The 19026-nt window shown below is 38.6% G+C and overlaps 1 protein-coding gene across 2 annotated transcripts; it reads left to right on the forward strand.

Moving 5' to 3' along the window:
- The first annotated feature begins 2657 nt into the window (after nt 1–2657).
- On the forward strand, nt 2658–9283 carry LOC126699050 (probable zinc metallopeptidase EGY3, chloroplastic). 2 transcript variants are annotated; one of them, XM_050396603.1, is made up of 7 exons: nt 2658–3375; nt 4432–4629; nt 5363–5587; nt 6905–7143; nt 7599–7753; nt 8707–8754; nt 8911–9283. In XM_050396603.1, the coding sequence occupies exons 1-7, from the start codon at nt 2821–2823 to the stop codon at nt 9060–9062; spliced, it is 1572 nt and encodes a 523-aa protein (XP_050252560.1). In that variant the 5' UTR covers nt 2658–2820; the 3' UTR covers nt 9063–9283. The 2 variants fall into 2 exon arrangements, with proteins under 2 accessions (XP_050252560.1, XP_050252559.1); XM_050396602.1 differs by having other exon boundaries at nt 2661–3375; nt 8707–9283.
- Nucleotides 9284–19026: the final 9743 nt, after the last annotated feature.

Genomic DNA, 19026 nt, shown 5'->3' on the forward strand with positions numbered 1-19026 from the left:
GAGGATTCAAAAACATTTAGAAGTCTTGAAACTCTGTCGGAATCAAGCTCCAAAACCTCTAAGAACATCAAGAACTTCAACCTTCGAATCTTAAGAACATTCGAAGCAAATTCAACCAAGTCATCCTTCTAGATCTTAACGTTCACTGGAATCAAGCTCAAAAGCTTCTATAAACACCAAGAGACTACAAATTAGTGAAACTCTACAGATTCAAGCCTCCAAAACCCCCCAAAGAATTTTCACTATAAATTTTCAAAGACAAATAACATTCATTCAAATCATTCTTCAAAGTCTCAAAGTTCTACTGGAATCAAGTTTCAAAACCTCCAAAAACTTTAAAGACTTTGATCCATCGAAACTTCATCGGATTTAGGCTCTAAGCCTCGAAAAACTTCCACCACAAATCTTCAAAGATCAATAAAATTCAAAGAATCCACGAAAAACACAAAGAACGCGAAGAACAAGAAATCTCTAATAAGCACAAAACCAAAGATTCATCACAATTTCATTCCAAAGATCTTTCAATCCATTTTCCAATCCAAGTGGAGGATATCTTGCGTTCGAGTTAAGACTACATTGACACAAGACTTGAATTGAAGATTTTTCTAAGGAGATCGAAACAAAGGATTATTCTATTGTATTATAATCTAAACATAGAGAATTGTACCTACAAATTCATCAATACAAATTTATACTTGTGAATCATATTTGATTGTTTTATTTTCAAACTTGAGATTTTGTGTTTACAATTGATTTTCTAGGTTTAAATTTTTAAAACTTATAATTTACCTTATGGAAAATTCGATGACACATGCCTTTTGTTATATATATATATATATATATATATATATATATATATATATATATATTTAGCAAAACTCAATTACTTATTATTGGAAGATGATAATATTCATTATCATTCTTTGAAGTTTTTAGTAAGTGGATATATTGCCTTTAGCAAATAGGTACTAAAAAATTATTATTGTAAAATAAATATTTATATTTTAAATAGCTACCCTAACTTTGTGTGTGATCAAAATTCTTATATGAATGAGATTAACTTTTTATGACATAATTATCAAAATTCTTAAAATTAATGTCTCTTTTAATTAATGTAAATTTCTATATCCTTTAAAATTCAAATGATTTTTATTTTTATTTTATGATATAAATAAAATTTAGAATTAACCTTAATCACTCCTCTCTCTTTTTTTTTTTTTTTTTTTTACATGGCAAGCTAGTGTGCGTTTGGATTGGGATGGAAAATTAAAATTATTTTACTATTCAACTTATTTTTGCTACTATTTGTGGGCCCCATTACACGTTTTGGTACTATTCATGGGTCCCATTATACTATTTCAACTAACTTTTACCTTTATCTACCGTACTTTCAGCAATAAGTTTTCAATTTTAACAAAATAAGCGGTATCCAAACATATCCATAGTATCTTGTTGGTGCTACCCTAATTAGGGGATTTTGTATATCCTGTACTCGACATATATGTCGGGTACCTCACAAAGAGGTGGGCCCTACACTATACTATTTCAACTAATTTTTACCTTTATTTACAGTACTTTCAGTAATAAGTTTTCAGTTTTAACAAAATAAGCGGTATCCAAACACACCCCTGATATTTTGTTGGTGCTGCCCCAACTAGGGGATTTTGTATATCCTGTACATGACATATATGTCTGGTACCTTACAAAGAAGTTGGCCCCCACATTATACTATTTTAATTAACTTTTACTTTTATTTACAGTATTTTCAGTAATAAATTTTCAATTTTAACAAAATAAACGGTATTAAAAAACAGTGTTCCCCCAACTAGGAGATTTTGTATATCCTATACCCGCACCGGGTATAGGATATACAAAATCCCCTAGTTGGGGCAACACCAGCAAAACACTAAATATGCCGGGTACATAATATATCACCTTCTATCTAGATAAATCCCAATAGGATATACAAAATCCCCTAGTTGGGGCAACACCAGCAAAACACTAAATATGCCGGGTACATAATATATCACCTTCTATCTAGATAAATCCCAATCATCATATCTAAAACCACATTCTCATTGGAACCCATTAACCACACGGTTCCAACTTCCAAGTTCCTTCAGATACATATATTTCCCCTGGGGTCTCATGCTTTTTGTCATCATCCTCATGACCCAATCCACCTGTGCAACTTCTCTAACTTTCTAGACCTCTCTCTGCCTTTGTCTCTGTCTCTGCCTCCAATTCAGTTCTACCCTATAGATATTAAAAAACTATTATAGTAAAATAGATATTTATATTTTAAATAACTATCCTAATTTTATGTATGGTCAAAATTTTTATACAAATGAGGTTAACTTTTTATAACATAATTATCAAAATTCTTAAAATTAATGTCTTTTTTTATTAATGTAAATTTTTATTTTTTTTTTAAATAAATAATTTATATCTTTATTTTATATTATAAATAAAATTTAGAATGAACCCTATTCACTACCTTTCTCTTCTTCTTCTTCTTCTTCATTTTATTTTATTTTTTTCGTTCGGCAAGCTAGTGCTGCCACATAACTAGGGATCTAGAAAAATCCCAATCATCATATCTAAAACAACATTCTTATTGGAGCCATTAACCACAGGGTTCCAAGTTCCTTCGCATACGTATATTTCCCGTGGGGTCTCCTGCTTTTTGTCATCGTGTTCATGACCCAATCCACCTGTGCAACTTCTCTAACTTTCTAGACCTCTCTCTCTGTCTCTGCCTCCAATTCAGTTCTCTTTTTCTTCAGCTCACCATGACAACAGCACTATTCAACCCTTCCAATGGCAACTCTTTCCATTACTACACACTCTTCATTGTCTCCATGGCTTCCCAAGAAGAAGAACAAGAACAACACAGGCCCAACTTTCAACAAAAACCCGTTTGGCCAAAAGACCCACCTCCCATTTTCTCTATACTCTAAACCCAGTTCAAGAAAACCTCTCAGGTTCTCTATCAACAAAGATGAGCTGCAAGAAAGCGAACCCACTTCTTCTTCTTCTTCCTCTGTTGCTGTAGTTTCTGAAAAGCCAAGTGAAGGCGATGAAGATACACAGAAGAAGAGCGAGTTGTCTTCAGAAGAAATTGATGAGCTGCAAGAAATGGACTGGAAGACAGACGAGGAGTTCAAGAAGTTCATGGGAAATCCTTCGATAGAGGCGGCTATAAAGCTGGAAAAGAAGAGAGCAGATAGGAAGCTGAAAGAGCTTGATAGGGAAAGCAGTAGTGATAATCCACTTGTGGGGTTTTTCGCTGGAGTGGTGAGAGATAGTTTGGCTAGAGAAAAGGAGAGGTTGGAGAAAGCTGAAGAGACCTTTAAAGCACTTGATCTTAACAAGGTGATTATTTATTTAATTCATGCTTGTCAATGATTCACTTGTTGCTACACAAAAATTCAAAATGGTCGTTTTTGTATTGATATTTAAATAGAAGTCTTCATTTCTTTTCAATCAATAAAAAAATTCAACTTAATTCTTCCAATACTACAACTTTTGGTACAACTTTGATGTGGTTAACTTTGTCTTTGAGCAGTAGATAATCACTTTTGTATGAACACGTCACTTTGTCTCTATCACTAACACTCGACCACAAAAGCTGTGTTCCATGACTTTCTCATTATGTAATGCACTTAAGTTGTATCCATAGCTTGTTAAGAAAAAACTTTACTTTTTGCTGGGTAAAAAAAGGTTAAGGGGAACACAGCCCACGGGTGTAACATCAGCATATGGCATTGTGAGTGAACTAAATTCTCTCTAGGTGGTTTAATACAGTTATTACTTTTGGGCCGTTCGTAATGTATATGGATTTAGATTACCTTCTGGTAGCTTGATGCATTGAGTGTACATTTAGCCATCTATTATTTACTATGTGGAATACACGTTTATTGCAGCCATCCATAGCATGTAGAATCTAGCAGATTTCACCTATAATGGATGTTTATAATTTTCCCTGGCCAACTGAGTGGAGTAGATATAAACCCCATCTAATTATCAATTATTATTTTAAAGCTGTTTAAGATGCAATCTACTATTGTAGTCCAATGCCTAAAAATGTGAGTTGTTTTTAAGTTGTAATATGAAAGGTAATAACTTGAAGATGCTTTACTTTTTAATCCATTATATAGTAAATTTTACCGAACAAAAGGTGAAAGATTTTTGTATGTACCAATTGCATTTCGATGAGTTAATTTTCAGTAGTGTCAGATTATCTTAATAGATGTTTTAAGTGAATTTTATATCACTGATTTATGTCTGAAAGTGATTGCAATGGATAATATTGACTTGTTGCTCAGCAACATATTGACCCAACCATAGTCTGCAATGCTTTTATTTCTGTTAGTTTATTCAGAAGGCATGAAACATGTGTTTCTTTTTGTGCCAAATTTGATGAGGCAGTTGAAGAACTGTTTTGGGTTTGACACATTTTTTGCAACTGATGTTCGGCGTTTTGGAGATGGGGGCATCTTTATTGGAAATTTGAGAAGACCCATTGACGAGGTAATTCCCAAACTGGAGAAGAAGCTGTCTGAAGCGGCCGGGAGGGAGGTAGTTTTATGGTTCATGGAAGAAAAAACAAATGACATCACAAAGCAGGTACTTGAACATGAGTTGATGTACATAAATATGCCGTCTAAATAATTATTATATTGGATTTGAACAAATACATTATGGATGCAATGTATATGTTCTCAAATGTTTTTTGTAAAGAATGTCTACCCATTGAACATATTGAATTGTTTATATATTCTCTGTTTAGGCCATTATTTGTACCTGCAGAATTTCCTTAAACTTGGTGCTAGGATTTTGATATGCGTTACTACTTGATAATTGTGAAATAACATAGCAGGCCATTGCCCTGTTTTATTTTTATTTTTTCATCTGAGCTATACTGCAGCAATTTTTAAGGCTCAAAATCACAGTGAGCTCAAAATTATATAACAGATGGCATGCGTGGTATGATGCAACCAAGGAGTTGTTGACTTGTTGGATTGAGTCTTGCAGTGCTCTAAAACCATAGATTATGAGATCTAAAACCTATGTTGTTGGAGGTTAAAGCTCCAATTGGACTGTCTGGTTTTCTAGATTGTATATACCTTATTCAACATATCTTTTGACTCTACCAATAAACTATGTATATGTAGTCCTTTTAGCTTCTTATTAGTGAGAAGAAAATTTAATGTTTTATCTTAACATATCTGAGATCTTCTTTGTCAGCCTTTTAAATTACACACACACACACACACACATATATATATATATATATTATTTTTTAAACTGTTGCAGTTATCAGTCAGACTTTATGCTTATTCTTCTTGTTCTTTTTAAGGCTTGTGTGGTGCAACCTAAAGCAGAAATGGACCTCCAGTTTGAATCAACCAAGCTGAGCAACCCCTTGGGTTACGTTAGTGCGATAGTCTTATGTGTTACAACTTTTGGAACTATAGCTCTGACAAGTGGCTTCTTCTTAAAACCCGGTGCAACATTTGATGATTATATAGCTGATGTTGTGCCTCTCTTTGCTGGCTTCATTTCCATTTTGGGAGTATCTGAGGTATGCTACTCTCTACATTTTCATCAAAATCTACTATACATCTTATGTTATTGCATGATTCAGAGATTATCATGTTTTTTTTTAACTGGTACTTTCAATTTATCCTACTTTGTTTGGATAAATAACTCCTTGTAGCATGTAGATTTTTATAGTATGAGTTGTCACCTTGTGGATGCAAGTCGAATTTTGAAAAGCTACCTACAGAATCACAGAGATATATGATATGGTAGTTGCTATTGCAATGTTCCTCCTCTACTTTCATGTTGTATCTTGCTAAAAGAGGCACCAGAGATTTAGAATGAAGAATTTTGTGCGTTTTTAGGTGATTTGGGAAATTATGAACATATTGGTATTTTTCATTGAGGGCTTCTTTTTTTCATAAGGTCTTGGATTGGGATGGGATGTTATCCTCTCTTCCAATTCTTTGTTGGGAGTAAAAAGCAAAAATCTTCTGTCGGATTGCACTGTTTCTGCTTCATCTGACCAGTAATTTTTTCAAGATTGTCCAGGACTTGAATATGGATTTAGGTGATTATAGATGTTTTATGTTGATCTAATACAGTATTTAATTAATTTCTTAAGGCAAAGCTTTTATGTCATGAACACCCTTTAAAAGTAACACATCCATGTTTCTATATGGGGGGTAAACCCATTTCCAATGTGTAGAAGTAGGTTCCAGTGATCATGGCATATGCTCTGTGTAAGTATCTCCCCTACTTGTTTTTAGCATGCTGGAAAAATTTGGGATTGCGACACTTTTGGAAGCCTGATATACTTCATAATTGAGGAATGAAATGGTGGAAAACCTGTGACAGTCTGGGGACAAATAGTAAATACAAAATTTTGGCAGGAAATTTTGATTTTGTATAAATTGTAAACAAGGATCTCATGAGGTGTTCCTTTTGAGAATCAGAACAGAAGAAGCGAGAATAAGGTAAAACTAAAGTTGTTTTGGTGGGTGGCAAATGCCTATTCAAAATAAGCTTGTGTTCTCATTCTTGAATATTTGGAATTTTATGGGGATACCACAAATAATCTGGAATTTACAGTAGTCATCAATGACCTTAAAACCAGTTAACTTGGAAATTGGGTGATATTGTGTGTGCTTGTCGTAGAAAAAGAAGAGAGGGCGATTCATTTTATGGTAAAAAACTCATTCAGGGCTCTATATAGCCTGGATTGCTTAACAAAATTGTATAACTCTAGAGAGGTTACCTTTTTAAGCAAAGAAGTGTAACTTATGTTTCATCTGCTTTCTGGCGACACCTATTCCTTTCTGTACAATGTATTGAAGGCCATAATGTATGTCTTTTGCAGATAGCCACAAGGGTAACAGCAGCTCGTTATGGTGTCCAAATCAGCCCATCTTTTCTTGTGCCATCCAATTGGACAGGGTGCTTGGGAGTCATGAATAATTATGAATCTCTGCTTCCAAATAAGAAGGCTCTTTTTGATATCCCAGTGGCACGTACAGCTAGTGCATATTTGACATCTCTTGTACTCGCAGTTGCTGCATTTGTAGCTGATGGAAGCTTTAATGGAGGGGACAATGCTTTGTAAGTTTTCTAAAGTGCTGTTCTTTGGAAGTCATACTTTATTTTGCAGAAGCATTATTTTTTAGCTATGCTTTCTGTTGAAATTGGCAATTGTGTTTTATTGTGGATATGGCTGTAGAAATCAGTTAGTAGGGGTTCTAATCTGTTTTCATTATTTCCTTGCTTCAATAATTTGGTGCCAACTGTGTAGATGTCTAAACAAGCGTAACAAGTCAGCCTCCCAAAGTTGCAACCTTGGGGGGAGCCATTGTTTTAGTGTCATAATATGTGAAAGACCTTTAACAAGTCCATAAATATTTACTTTATAAATTCCTTCTCTTGGGAAATTTTCATTTAGAATGAATGCTGTTATATTACTCTATTAGTTGTAATCTCATTGTACATCTAAACAGTATTCATGCCAAATATTCATGCAGAAGTTCATGTCATCATGTTATTCCTTTCTTTCTACACAGGTATATAAGGCCACAGTTTTTCTACAACAATCCCTTGCTTTCTTTCATCCAATTTGTTATTGGACCATATGCGGATGACCTTGGAAATGTATTGCCATATGCAGTGGAAGGTGTTGGAGTTCCTGTTGATCCGCTTGCTTTTGCTGGACTTTTAGGTGACTCACTCACCCTCTTTGGCCTCAATCTATACTATTTACTTTTGTTAAATTTTTAACTGTATAATGAAACAATCTACTGTCCGAGGAGATAAATTAAATTGATCTAGGAAAATTTCAACCAAGGTTGAAAATGTTTGAAAATGTTAAATTTGCTGGATGTAATATGGGAATGTAATCAATAGATTATTCATAACTGAACAGAAAACGAAGAGATAAAACTCAGAAAATTTTCATTTTATATATTTTAATCCAGGTCGACTCCTTATGTTGTAGTTTGCATGATACTAAAATTACTTGTACACTAAAAAGTGAGGAAACTCGACTTGACTCTAAAAGGTCTAGAAATGTTAACTCCATTAAATGATTTAACTTTGAAAAGATTTGTTAAATTGATGATGATTTTTGGCATGGAGATGGGGTGGAATGCTCTTTGGGGCACTTCACTTTAGAGCCATTAAGGATACAAGCTGTCTTTATGGCTCTCAAGTGAGAGGGTAGCTAGACAGTACCACAGTAATAGATGAAAATGACCTTCATGTATAAATTATAACCATATCACTTAATTTTATCTTTTCCTCCAAAGATTAGAAATTAGACGTCTAGACGTGCTAACCAACTGGGAGCCATTCCTTATACTTCTTGTATGGATGGCAAACAGATTTTTGCACAACTTACATTAAGCTTGAACACTTGATTTGCTCTTCTTTTATTCAGAATCTGTTGACTTGGCCTCAACATTAGCGGTAAAGATAGAGTGGGCACAGGAGATATGGTCTTCAACTTGAGGGAAAATTGGAAATGAAGCATATAATCAATTGACCTTTTATGACCACTTTTTGTATGGGTGCTTAATGGACCTCTATTTATTTCTTTTGAGCCCTGTAAATTGGAGACAGTAGTATTATCCACTAATCACTAAAAGAAGTATTAACTATGTCATAATTATGCAGGAATGGTGGTGACTTCTTTGAACTTGTTGCCTTGTGGAAGATTGGAAGGAGGTCGCATTGCGCAAGCTATATTTGGAAGGAGCACTGCTGCCTTGCTATCTTTTGCCACATCACTTTTGCTTGGTATAGGTGGCCTGAGCGGTAGTGTCCTGTGCTTGGCATGGGGGTTATTTTCAACCTTCTTCCGGGGTGGAGAGGAAATACCTGCAAAAGATGAGATCACTCCTTTGGGAGATGACAGGACTGCATGGGGTATTGTCCTTGGCCTTATCTGTTTCCTAACTCTTTTCCCCAATGGGGGAGGTACATTTTCCAGCTCGTTCTTCAGTGAGCCATTTTTTAGAGGTAACTTGTAAATAATTTGTATTATTGTGTATTAAGTTCTTCAGATGTTTTAGTGGATCACTGTAGTTTCATTAAAACAAAAACTGATCCGTAGATCTGCCATAATATAGAAAAGAAATATCGTAGCAAATTATTTCCATGTAAGATAGTGTAAGACAAAGGTAAAAGATCTCTATGTTACATGTGATCATTTGGAAATTATTTAGGTTAGGTCTTCTAGCTTTTGGTCTTACATTTTTGTGGGAATTTGCATGTGTTAAAAAGAAATTAAATCTGAAGACATGAAAGATTTTTTTTGATTTATGCAAATAAAGATGCAATATGTCATAGTTAATATTTGCTTTAAGTCCTTTCTTAAATGAGAAGTTAATTGGCACTTGAATTATATATTTAGATCTCATGAGTAATAAAATACTTAGAATTGTTTGTTTTCAGCTGCCAATTGCTGGCACTGATTAACAAAGCCAATCACTTCCTGAGACTTAATCTTTTCTCAACTTTCCTGCAATTGGCAGTATTATGAATGACTTGCATAATTTTGTGCTTTTACCACTTCCAACTTTCAACTCACATACCCAAAATTCCTGAGACGGTGCCTGATAAAAGGCATTTGCTTCCCACCATTGAAGACTAATTCTAATCTATAACCAAACTAAATATGTGTGCTCCCTCTCCAGGTAATATTCTCCATAACGTCGCATTGATTAAATTCTCTTTAAAATTACTTTAGTTACATAAATGTATGTGTGAAGAAGTTGACATAAGGCAGGGAAGAGAACAATGTGTAAAACTAGTTACCCAAAAAAGAATGTGATTTTTTGATGTGACAACTTGACAAGAAAAATGAGAAAACAATGAGCAAATTACCAATTCCGGCCAAATTTCACATTCCGCCTGAAATTCACTAGAATTCAACAAAATGACTGGAATGTACTGAAACTTGAGTCGAGGTGGAATGAGGGGCTTATTGTACCGGTCTTATGACTGGAATAGAATATATCGAGTGGGATTTTTTTAAAAAAATGTTTTGAGGAAATAATTGAATGGAATTCATGACATTGATTAACAATTATTTTCTAAAAACATTGGGCTAATCATTTTTTTCTTTTAAGTGGACCAACTTTTTTTTTTTTTTTTTTTTGAGGAGGAGGGGCCAATTCTTATTTTTAAGAATAATTTTAAAACATTTTTATAAAATACATAATTTTTTTTTTAATTTAATTTGGAAGGGCAGAGCCCAAGTTCTGTCTCTGCACCCCCTCCTCATTTTTGCAATTATCAAATTATATATATATATATATATATATATATATATATATATATATATATATATAAGAAAATATGTTTGTCCTAAGTGGCTGCACCGAATTACAACAATTTTTTTAGATAAAAGTAACTTATTTGTCTTATCAAATTTTTACTGCTTTATTACTTCTTTGCAGTAAATTTTAGATGGAAATAACAACTTAATTGTTGTTATCAATTACTTTATCTCTATTCGTTTTTAATTCTTTGAATAAACACAAAAATTTAATAGTTGATACCAACCTTTTATTTTCTTTCACTTTTTAAATCTATTTTATGTTTGAAGTACCGCAATTGTTTTTCCTAATTTATGGTTTCTTCTTTTAAAAAAAAATTAATTTAATTATTATTATTATTTATTTATTTTAACATTTTAATGATATCAACACCTTTTTTTTTTTCCTTCACCATGCCACGTCTACTGAATTAAAATATTCTTAAAAAACTTATTTTCTCTAATCTATTAACTTTAATTAGTGCATAAGAACTCTAGATGATCTTAATTTTTTAAGAAAAAAAGTTTGTCTCCAAATATGCTATAAGAGACTCAGGCTTCACTTCCCAATAGGAAAATGATATGTATAATATTGATTCGTAATGTGGGACAGTTTAATTTTGGAGATGATAAGTTGTGGTTAAGAAAAAAAAAATTCTCCAAATATATATTGTAAGGACTCAATTTGTAATGACCCGTAACAGGATTGGGTTCGCACGTAAAAAGGCCCAAACAATATCACTTATAGAGCGTGGGTTTGAAAGGCTAGGCCCCAGTCACCAGGCGGTAGGTTTTTCGTGGCGTTCATACGTGATTTAGATCGTGTTCGCCCTGGGAGTCTTTCTCCTGGAGGTGGGCTGGGAGGCTCTGGTTTTTGGCCCTTTTTCCCAGCCCCCTTTTTTGGCGCACTAACTTTTACATTATATAGCCCTTCTTGGTTGATCTTAGCCCTCCACTTGTTGGTCAGGCAGGTGCTTACTTCTGTACCCGTCCCATAAGCTGTCCCCTCTTACTTTCTGTTAGTCGCGATGATCGAAGTTACACCGTCCAAGCGTCTTTTCTCATTAACATGGTCAGGACGCTGGTGGATGCATTTAATGCGGAGGGGATGTATTTACTCTGAACCAGTTGTGCACCGTACTCCCACGTGGGTCCCATTCTACTCGCACTTCCTTCGAGGGGCTTCTTGAGAGCAGCCTTCATCGAGACGCTGCCCTTCCCCCTGTAGTTCTGGAGTGCCGAGGACAGGGTCGTCCTTGGCTGCTCCCCTTGACACGTCGGCCTCCCCCCATTTATCCTCGACACGCCCCCTCCTCGGCATGGACCCGAGCCCTAATAGAGCGTGGGTCGGATCATAAGCTCCTTGGCCCCACATATATAAATACTTGTTAAAATTTTAGCATGGTATATTACCCCTAGACATGGCAAAACGGGTCAGACCCGTTTGACCTGCAACCCGTTTGACCCGTAATTCGATTGACCCGTTTAAAAATGACCCGTTTTGACCAGCGACCCAAACTTGACCCGACCCACCCGTTTTGCCATGTCTACCAACGTTGAGTAGATTGAGATTGAGGTGTAATTTTTATAAAATATTTACTTATTCTTCTTTACTTAATATGTTATGTACTCCGTTATAGTTTGTCATTCTTTACTTGTCACCTTCATTTTCTCTTCCTACTTTAAATAGATCGAAGATTATACCAAGAATAGTTTCTAGAAAGCTGGAACAAGAGTTGGACCAAATTTGGGTGTCAAGTCAGGTGTTTAGTAGTAATTGGTAACAATATCACCAGTGAGAATCTAATCACAATTAAGGAACTTATAAACAATTGACAGATTGCATCTATTTCATAAAAGAAAAAAAAAATTGTTTGAAAAATACGGGTTAACTCGACTCGACTCGCGACCCGACTCAACCCGCGACCCGATTGACCTGTAACTCGATTGACCTGTGTTGAGGTCTGAAAAAGATCATAGTAAAATAAGCCCAAAAAAGAATAAGTTAAGCCCAGCCCGGAAGGAAAATTCAAACCAAGCCCAAAGTAATTATACAGGAGACCCATGAGGGAATAAAAGAAAGGCCCAGAGGATCCCGAAGTCCAGAAAAAAAAAGAAGACTGGGACAACTCGATAGAAAGAAGACAGAAAAAAAAAGAAAACAAGAAACAAAAGCAAAAAAGAACGCGAGCGACCTCTCATGGCACAGACAGAAGAAGCCTCGAGGAATCAAGACAGGGAAGAAGAATGATAACAAACGATCTTTAAAAAAGGCAGAACAGGATTCCGCCCAAATAGGAAAGAAAAGGAAAAGTAGAAGGCGCCAGAAGTGGGGATGCCGAGAAGGGCATACTCAGCACGTCCCAAAGAAGATGGCCAACCTGAAGCTTTCAAAAGAATCAGAACTGAGAGAAGGAAAGAATGAGAAGAAACGGAAAAGGGACTTACCGAGACAACAGGGACAAGACATACTCTATTCGCAAAAGAGCAAAACAGGGGAACCAATGGTTCCCTGGGAAGCCCAGAAAACTCCATTATAAAAGGAGGGGATGGGTTGTGAAGAAGGGGCAGCGAAAAAAGTGAGAAAGAAAGAAGAAATTCTTTAGAAAAAGAACTATCAGAAAAAATCAAGAGTGAAGAGAAAATATTAAGGGAAGACAAAATATTGCTTCCCGGTATCCTGTAAAAGCCACTATTGCACATACTCGGATTCAACGAGAATCAAACTTTGCAAGTTTTGAAGGCTGAAATGGTCATTCAAGACTGCAATTTTTGAGCTTGACTGAACCTTGTAGCACGTCCTAGTGAGCTTTCTGTAATCAAACAGATAATATATTAATGAAACTTTGCTTCATATTTCCCAGGATCCCCACAGCACTAATTCTTATCGCTTAGTTAATCCTGTTACTTTCCTCCTGAATTTACCTTGTTAATTTTTGGCATATCCTTGTTTGTCATTTTGTTTGTATTGTCAGGAGTATTCTCTGCATTTCACTTGATTCTTAAACAGCTCGTTAGCTGCGGTGAGTCAAGGCCCGGTCCACCAAATCCTCCTTTTTCATTTAGGCCTAGGATCCTTGGGCCTGAGTGTCACGAAAAAGGGCACTCTCACATTTTGGCGACTCCGCTGGGGACTGGGCAAAGAAGAAGGAAGAAGCAACCCCTGCACAGAGAATGCCTCCAAGACAAAGAAACAGCAAAGGAACTAATGTGCCACCTACGACCTCTAAGCCCGTAGGAGAAAACGAGGTAGCTTCCAGGCAAGGAGGTGGGATACCCTTGGTAGAACAGGAGGTTGTGTCAGAACAAAGACACGCAAGGTAGGAACTGGACCTCATGGCCAGGATGATAGCAATGTTAAAGGATCTGGAGCAAGAGGTTCGCCTTCTCAAAAAGGGCAGGACACAAGAAATCAGAGACAATGTTCCCCCTACTGGGCACCAAGATGGGACGCAGCCAGAAGGAGGGTCAGCAGTGGGAGGAAGAGCCAACCCTCAGTACTTGACACTGGCAGATGTCAATGCCCTCCTGGAGCAAGAAAGGGAAAAACACTCAGGGATCCTTAAGCAATTCTCTCGGGATCCCCCGTTCCCTCCAGAACTTCTTGGCAAACCATACCCTAAAGGGTACGAACCCCCAAAGTTCCATCCTTTCGATGGGAGGAGCGGGAGTGCTGTGGAACATGTGAGTAGGTTTGTCCACACTATGGGCCCCTATGCAGGAGACAGAGAATTATGTCTGAGGGAATTCGCCAAATCCTTAGTGGATAGGGCATACACTTGGTACACCACGCTGAGACCCGGGTCCATCAAAACCTGGGATGAGATGATGGAGAAATTCTGCTCCAAATATTACCCTGGTGAAGACAAAATCACTTTCCAGAATCTACAAATGGTGAGGCAGAGACCTGGAGAAGATCCTGTTCAATTCATCAAAAGATTTGAAGATGTGTCCCTAGACTGCTATGGGGACCATGAAGAAAAGGAGCTCGTGGAAACCTGTGTAGCCAACATGCTTTTTGATTATAGGCTCAACCTTGAAAACCTATGTATCACACAGTTTGCTGACCTGTTACAGAGAACCAGAAGGACGGCGCAAACCATGAGGACAAAAAGGCTACCCGCATCCTAAGCTATGACAGCATCAGTAGGAGAGAAAAGGAAGAGACCAGACGGGAAGGTGTTCGAGGAACCACCAGTGATCCCATGTACAGCTGAGGAATTAAGCCATGTCCTAGACAAATGGATTGGAGATGGAGTTGTTAGGCCATTCACTGTGTCCAGGCCACCAACTGAAGAAGAAAGGAAGAACTCTTTATTTTGCAGAATCCATAATTATGTTAAGCACTCCACCAAGGATTGCTGGACCCTTCGCAGACTCTTCCACAAAAAGTTGAGAGAAGGAACCCTGGAGCTCACTCAGAAGGAGCCGGAAGTGCAGAGGAACCCCTTGCCTAACCACAAAGGAAAATGGGTGGTAGCAGTAGTAATACATGGGAACCCGACAGAAGCAAGAGAATCTGAAGGATCCTTCCACCCGAGTACAGTCAGGACCCTCCAGAAGAATCCTAAGTTCAGGTCACTATTCAATCAATTAGGATTCAGACCAGAAGCAAGAAGAGTGGCCACAGAGTCTCTCATGAGCATAGCAGCAGATTCAGGGATGGAATGTTTTACAGCTGAGTCACATGCTAGTCGAGCTTTCCTGGAGACGACCAATGCAATAACTTTCACTGATGAAGACATGGAGATTGAGCACCCAGACTACTGTAGACCTCTTTATCTAATGGCCACCATAAACGGCGTTCAAGTCAGAAGAGCACTGGTGGATACAGAGGCATCACTCAATCTCATAGCCTTGAGTACCCTGGAAGCTGTTGGCTTAGTTGAGAGAAGGATCCTGGGGGCTCCCATGGAAATAACAGGATTTGGAGGATCGGTGGAATCAACAGAAGGATACGTGCAGCTAGCCTTAAGGGTAGGGCCAATAGTAGTTTTGACAAGGTTTCATGTGATTAATGCAGAAGTTTCTTATCATGTGTTGCTGGGACGCCCGTGGCTTCATAAACATCGCCTTATTCCATCCACGTTCCATCAATGCATTAAAGGGAGGCTGAATGGAAAGCCCATAAGGATCCCTGCCAACCATAATCCTTTCAGCCAGGGAGAAGTGAACTTTGCAGAAACAATGTTTTACGATGAGTTGGAGCCAGATGATGAGAACCCCGCCCCAGGGACCCTAGGGGCACCTATCCTAGAAGAAGAAGAAGGAGGGAGGGGCACCCGTGACCTGAGGAACCTTTTAGAAAGAAAAAGACAAAAGAGGGAGCCCAGCTCTTCAGGATCCCGAGAATGTGTGGTGGTGCGGGAACCTGGGGGAAGACTGATCTATCGTTTGTGAAGGTGCGCGGGACCCGAATGCATTGTGCAGGAAGGTCCCGGACCACCAAGCTGCATGATGGCCCAAGAAGTAGTCCCAGAAGAACCAGTTAAGGAGGCCCAGATTCAGCCTGAGGAAGAATTAAAGGAAATAGATTTGGGGACAAAACCAGGATCCCGAAAACCTGTCTTCATTAGCAGTCAATTGATGGCTCAAGAAAGAAAACAACTGGTAACATTGCTTCAGAAATACAGAGATGTGTTTACATGGACCTATGATGAGATGCCTGGTCTAGACCCAGGATTGGTAGTCCATTCTCTTAATGTGGACCCAGGAATAAGGCCAGTAGTCCAACCAGCTAGGGTCTTCCACACTGAGGTAGAAGCTCAAATAGTTCAAGAGGTCAAGAAATTGCTAACAGCTGGTTTTATCAAACTCATCCAACACCCAAAATGGCTTTCCAACATTGTACCTGTGAAGAAGAAAAATGGTTAGATCCGTTGCTGTGTAGACTTTCGTAACTTGAACAAGGCATGTCCTAAAGATGAATTCCCCTTGCCCAATATCGACCTTCTTGTAGATTCAGCTGCAAGAAACTCAATGTTCTCATTTATGGATGGGTACAGTGGATACAACCAAATCCGCATGGCAGCCAAAGATGCAGAGAAGACGGCATTCAGAACTCCGATTGGGAACTTTTACTACACTGTAATGCCCTTTGGCCTCAAAAATATGGGGGCTACATATCAGCGGACGATGACAGCCATTTTCCATGACATGATGCATGAGGAGATGGAAGATTATGTAAATGATATTGTGGTCAAGTCAAAAACCAGAACAGGACATTTCCAAGTACTTGAGCAAGTCTTTGAAAGATGCAGGAAGTACAAGTTACGTATGAACCCCATGAAGTGCGCCTTTGGAGTGTCTGCTGGAAAGTTCCTTGGGTTCCTGGTACATCACAAAGGCATAAGCGTGGACCCAGCCAAGGCCACAGCTATCGCCACGATGAGAAGATCAACTACTGTAAGGGAACTCAAAAGCTTCCTGGGAAGGGTCTCCTATATTAGGATATTTGTGCCTGGTTTAGCCTCAGCTACCGCAGGCCTATCCAAACTGTTGAAAAAGGGGAATGAATTTACCTGGGGAACAGAGCAGCAGGAAGCCTTTCAAAGAATTCAGAGCATCATGAATCATCTGCCCACCCTCCAGGCACCAGTACGTGGGCGACCTCTGTTGCTATACTTAGCATCAAACTCTCAGGCAATAGGAGCTTTGCTGGCACAAGAAGATGACCAAGGAAATGAGCAGCCTGTATACTATGTAAGCAGAACACTCAAGGATACCGAGACCAGGTACCCCAGAATAGAGAAAGCCTGCCTAGTGATCATTTATGCATCCCAAAGGTTGAAGAGGTACTTCTCAGCTCACCAAATCCTCTTGGTAACCAAGTCCCACCCCATAAAAGCGCTCCTGCACCAGCCCCTTCTCACAGGAAGGATAGCACAATGGCTAGTGTTGCTCTCACAATATGATATGGGTATAAGAACTCCCAAGGCTGTCAAAAGCCAGGCCATAGCAGATTTGCTAGCTCAATTTCTAGGAAAGGAGGAAGGCCCGCTGAGCGAAGAAATCCCTGGTGAGGTAGCAGTGGTGGAGATCCCAGGAAAGAAATGGACCATGAGGTTTGACGGGTCGGCTACAGCAACTTCAAATGGGGTAGGAATTGTACTAAGCTGTGAAAATGGGGATATCATGCCCCTATCTTTCAAGCTTGGTTTCTCATGCTCTAATAATGCAGCTGAATATGAGGCATACTTAACTGGGTTGAATATAGCACTCAACATAGGAGTAAAACACATGAGAGTGTTGGGAGATTCCAATCTTGTAGTCTCCCAAGTGAAAGGTGACTTTGCATTACGGGAACAAAGCTTAGCAGCCTACAGGACTTGGGCACAAAGGCTGGAGATGAAATTTCACACCTTCAGCATAGAATACACTCAAAGAAGTGAAAACAGGTTTGCTGATGCGCTCGCCACCCTGGGATCCCAAATACCGCTTGATGGGAGGGATACGCTGATAAAAATAGGAAGGCAGGAACATTCTATTGTAAGGATCCTCCAGGAGATGTATCCCGAAGAGTCCAAATAGTGGGACTGGAGGGACGAAGTCAAAGAAAAGATGAAAGAGGTAGGTCCTACAGGGAACATCAAAGAACTAATGGATTACACTCAGATAGAAGGAGAATTGTATAGAAGGCTACCAGGAGGGATACTGTCCAGATGTATCACCGAGAAGGAAGGAAAGTCGAAACTAGAAGAATTACGTGCCCAAGTATATGGAGTTGCAGAAAAGGTCAGCCTATATAGAAGGATGCAACGCATGGGGTATTACTGGCCAGATATGGATAAGGAAGCAGCAATCACACAGGGGAAATGCCAGGAATGTCGTTTGGCAATTGATAAAGAAGAAAGCTACGCGGTGTTTATTGCAGAAGATTGGCGGGTTCCTTTCATAGGATACCTGGCTCAGGGGATCTTGCCAACCGACAAGAAACTGGCCCACAAGCTCAAAAGGTTAGCGTGCAGGTATTTCCTGCAGAATGATATTTTATTCAAAAAGGGATACCATGGGGATCCCCTCAGGTGCCTGGGACCAAAGGAAGCTAGAGAAGTAGTCAGAGAGGTACACTCTGGAGATTGTGGAAGTCACCCAGGGAAAAGAAGGCTGTACAAGCAGTTACTGTTGTTGGGATATTACTGGCCAACGATGAAAAGGGACTCTGAGGAGCTGGTCAAAACATGTCGTGCTTGCCAAGTCCTGGGAGATGCAATTCACACTCATCCAAATGTCCTACAGGATATGACGACGCCATGGCCTTTTCATACTTGGGGGCTCGATCTCATAGGGCCTATAAACCCTCCATCCAACGGTTATATATGGATCCTGGCAGCCACGGAGTACTTTACGAAATGGGTAGAGGCCATCCCCTTGAAAAAAGCTACTGGAGTAGCTGTGACAAATTTCATTCGAGACCACATCATTACAAGGTTCGGGATCCCCAGAAGATTGATCAGTGACAATGGAACCCCATTCATAAACAAAGATATGAAGGGATTAACTGGAGCATACCACATCAAGCATAGAAGATCTACCCCATATTACCCACAAGGAAACGGCCAAGCTGAGGCTACTAATAGGGTAATGTTGAAGATCCTTAAGAAAATGAAGCACGAGTATGGAGGGAAATGGAGTGACCATCTGGCAGATGTGCTTTGGGCATGTTGAAGCTCTGT

The sequence above is a fragment of the Quercus robur genome, chromosome 9 (genome assembly GCF_932294415.1).
Source record: "Quercus robur chromosome 9, dhQueRobu3.1, whole genome shotgun sequence".
NCBI lineage: Eukaryota > Viridiplantae > Streptophyta > Magnoliopsida > Fagales > Fagaceae > Quercus > Quercus robur.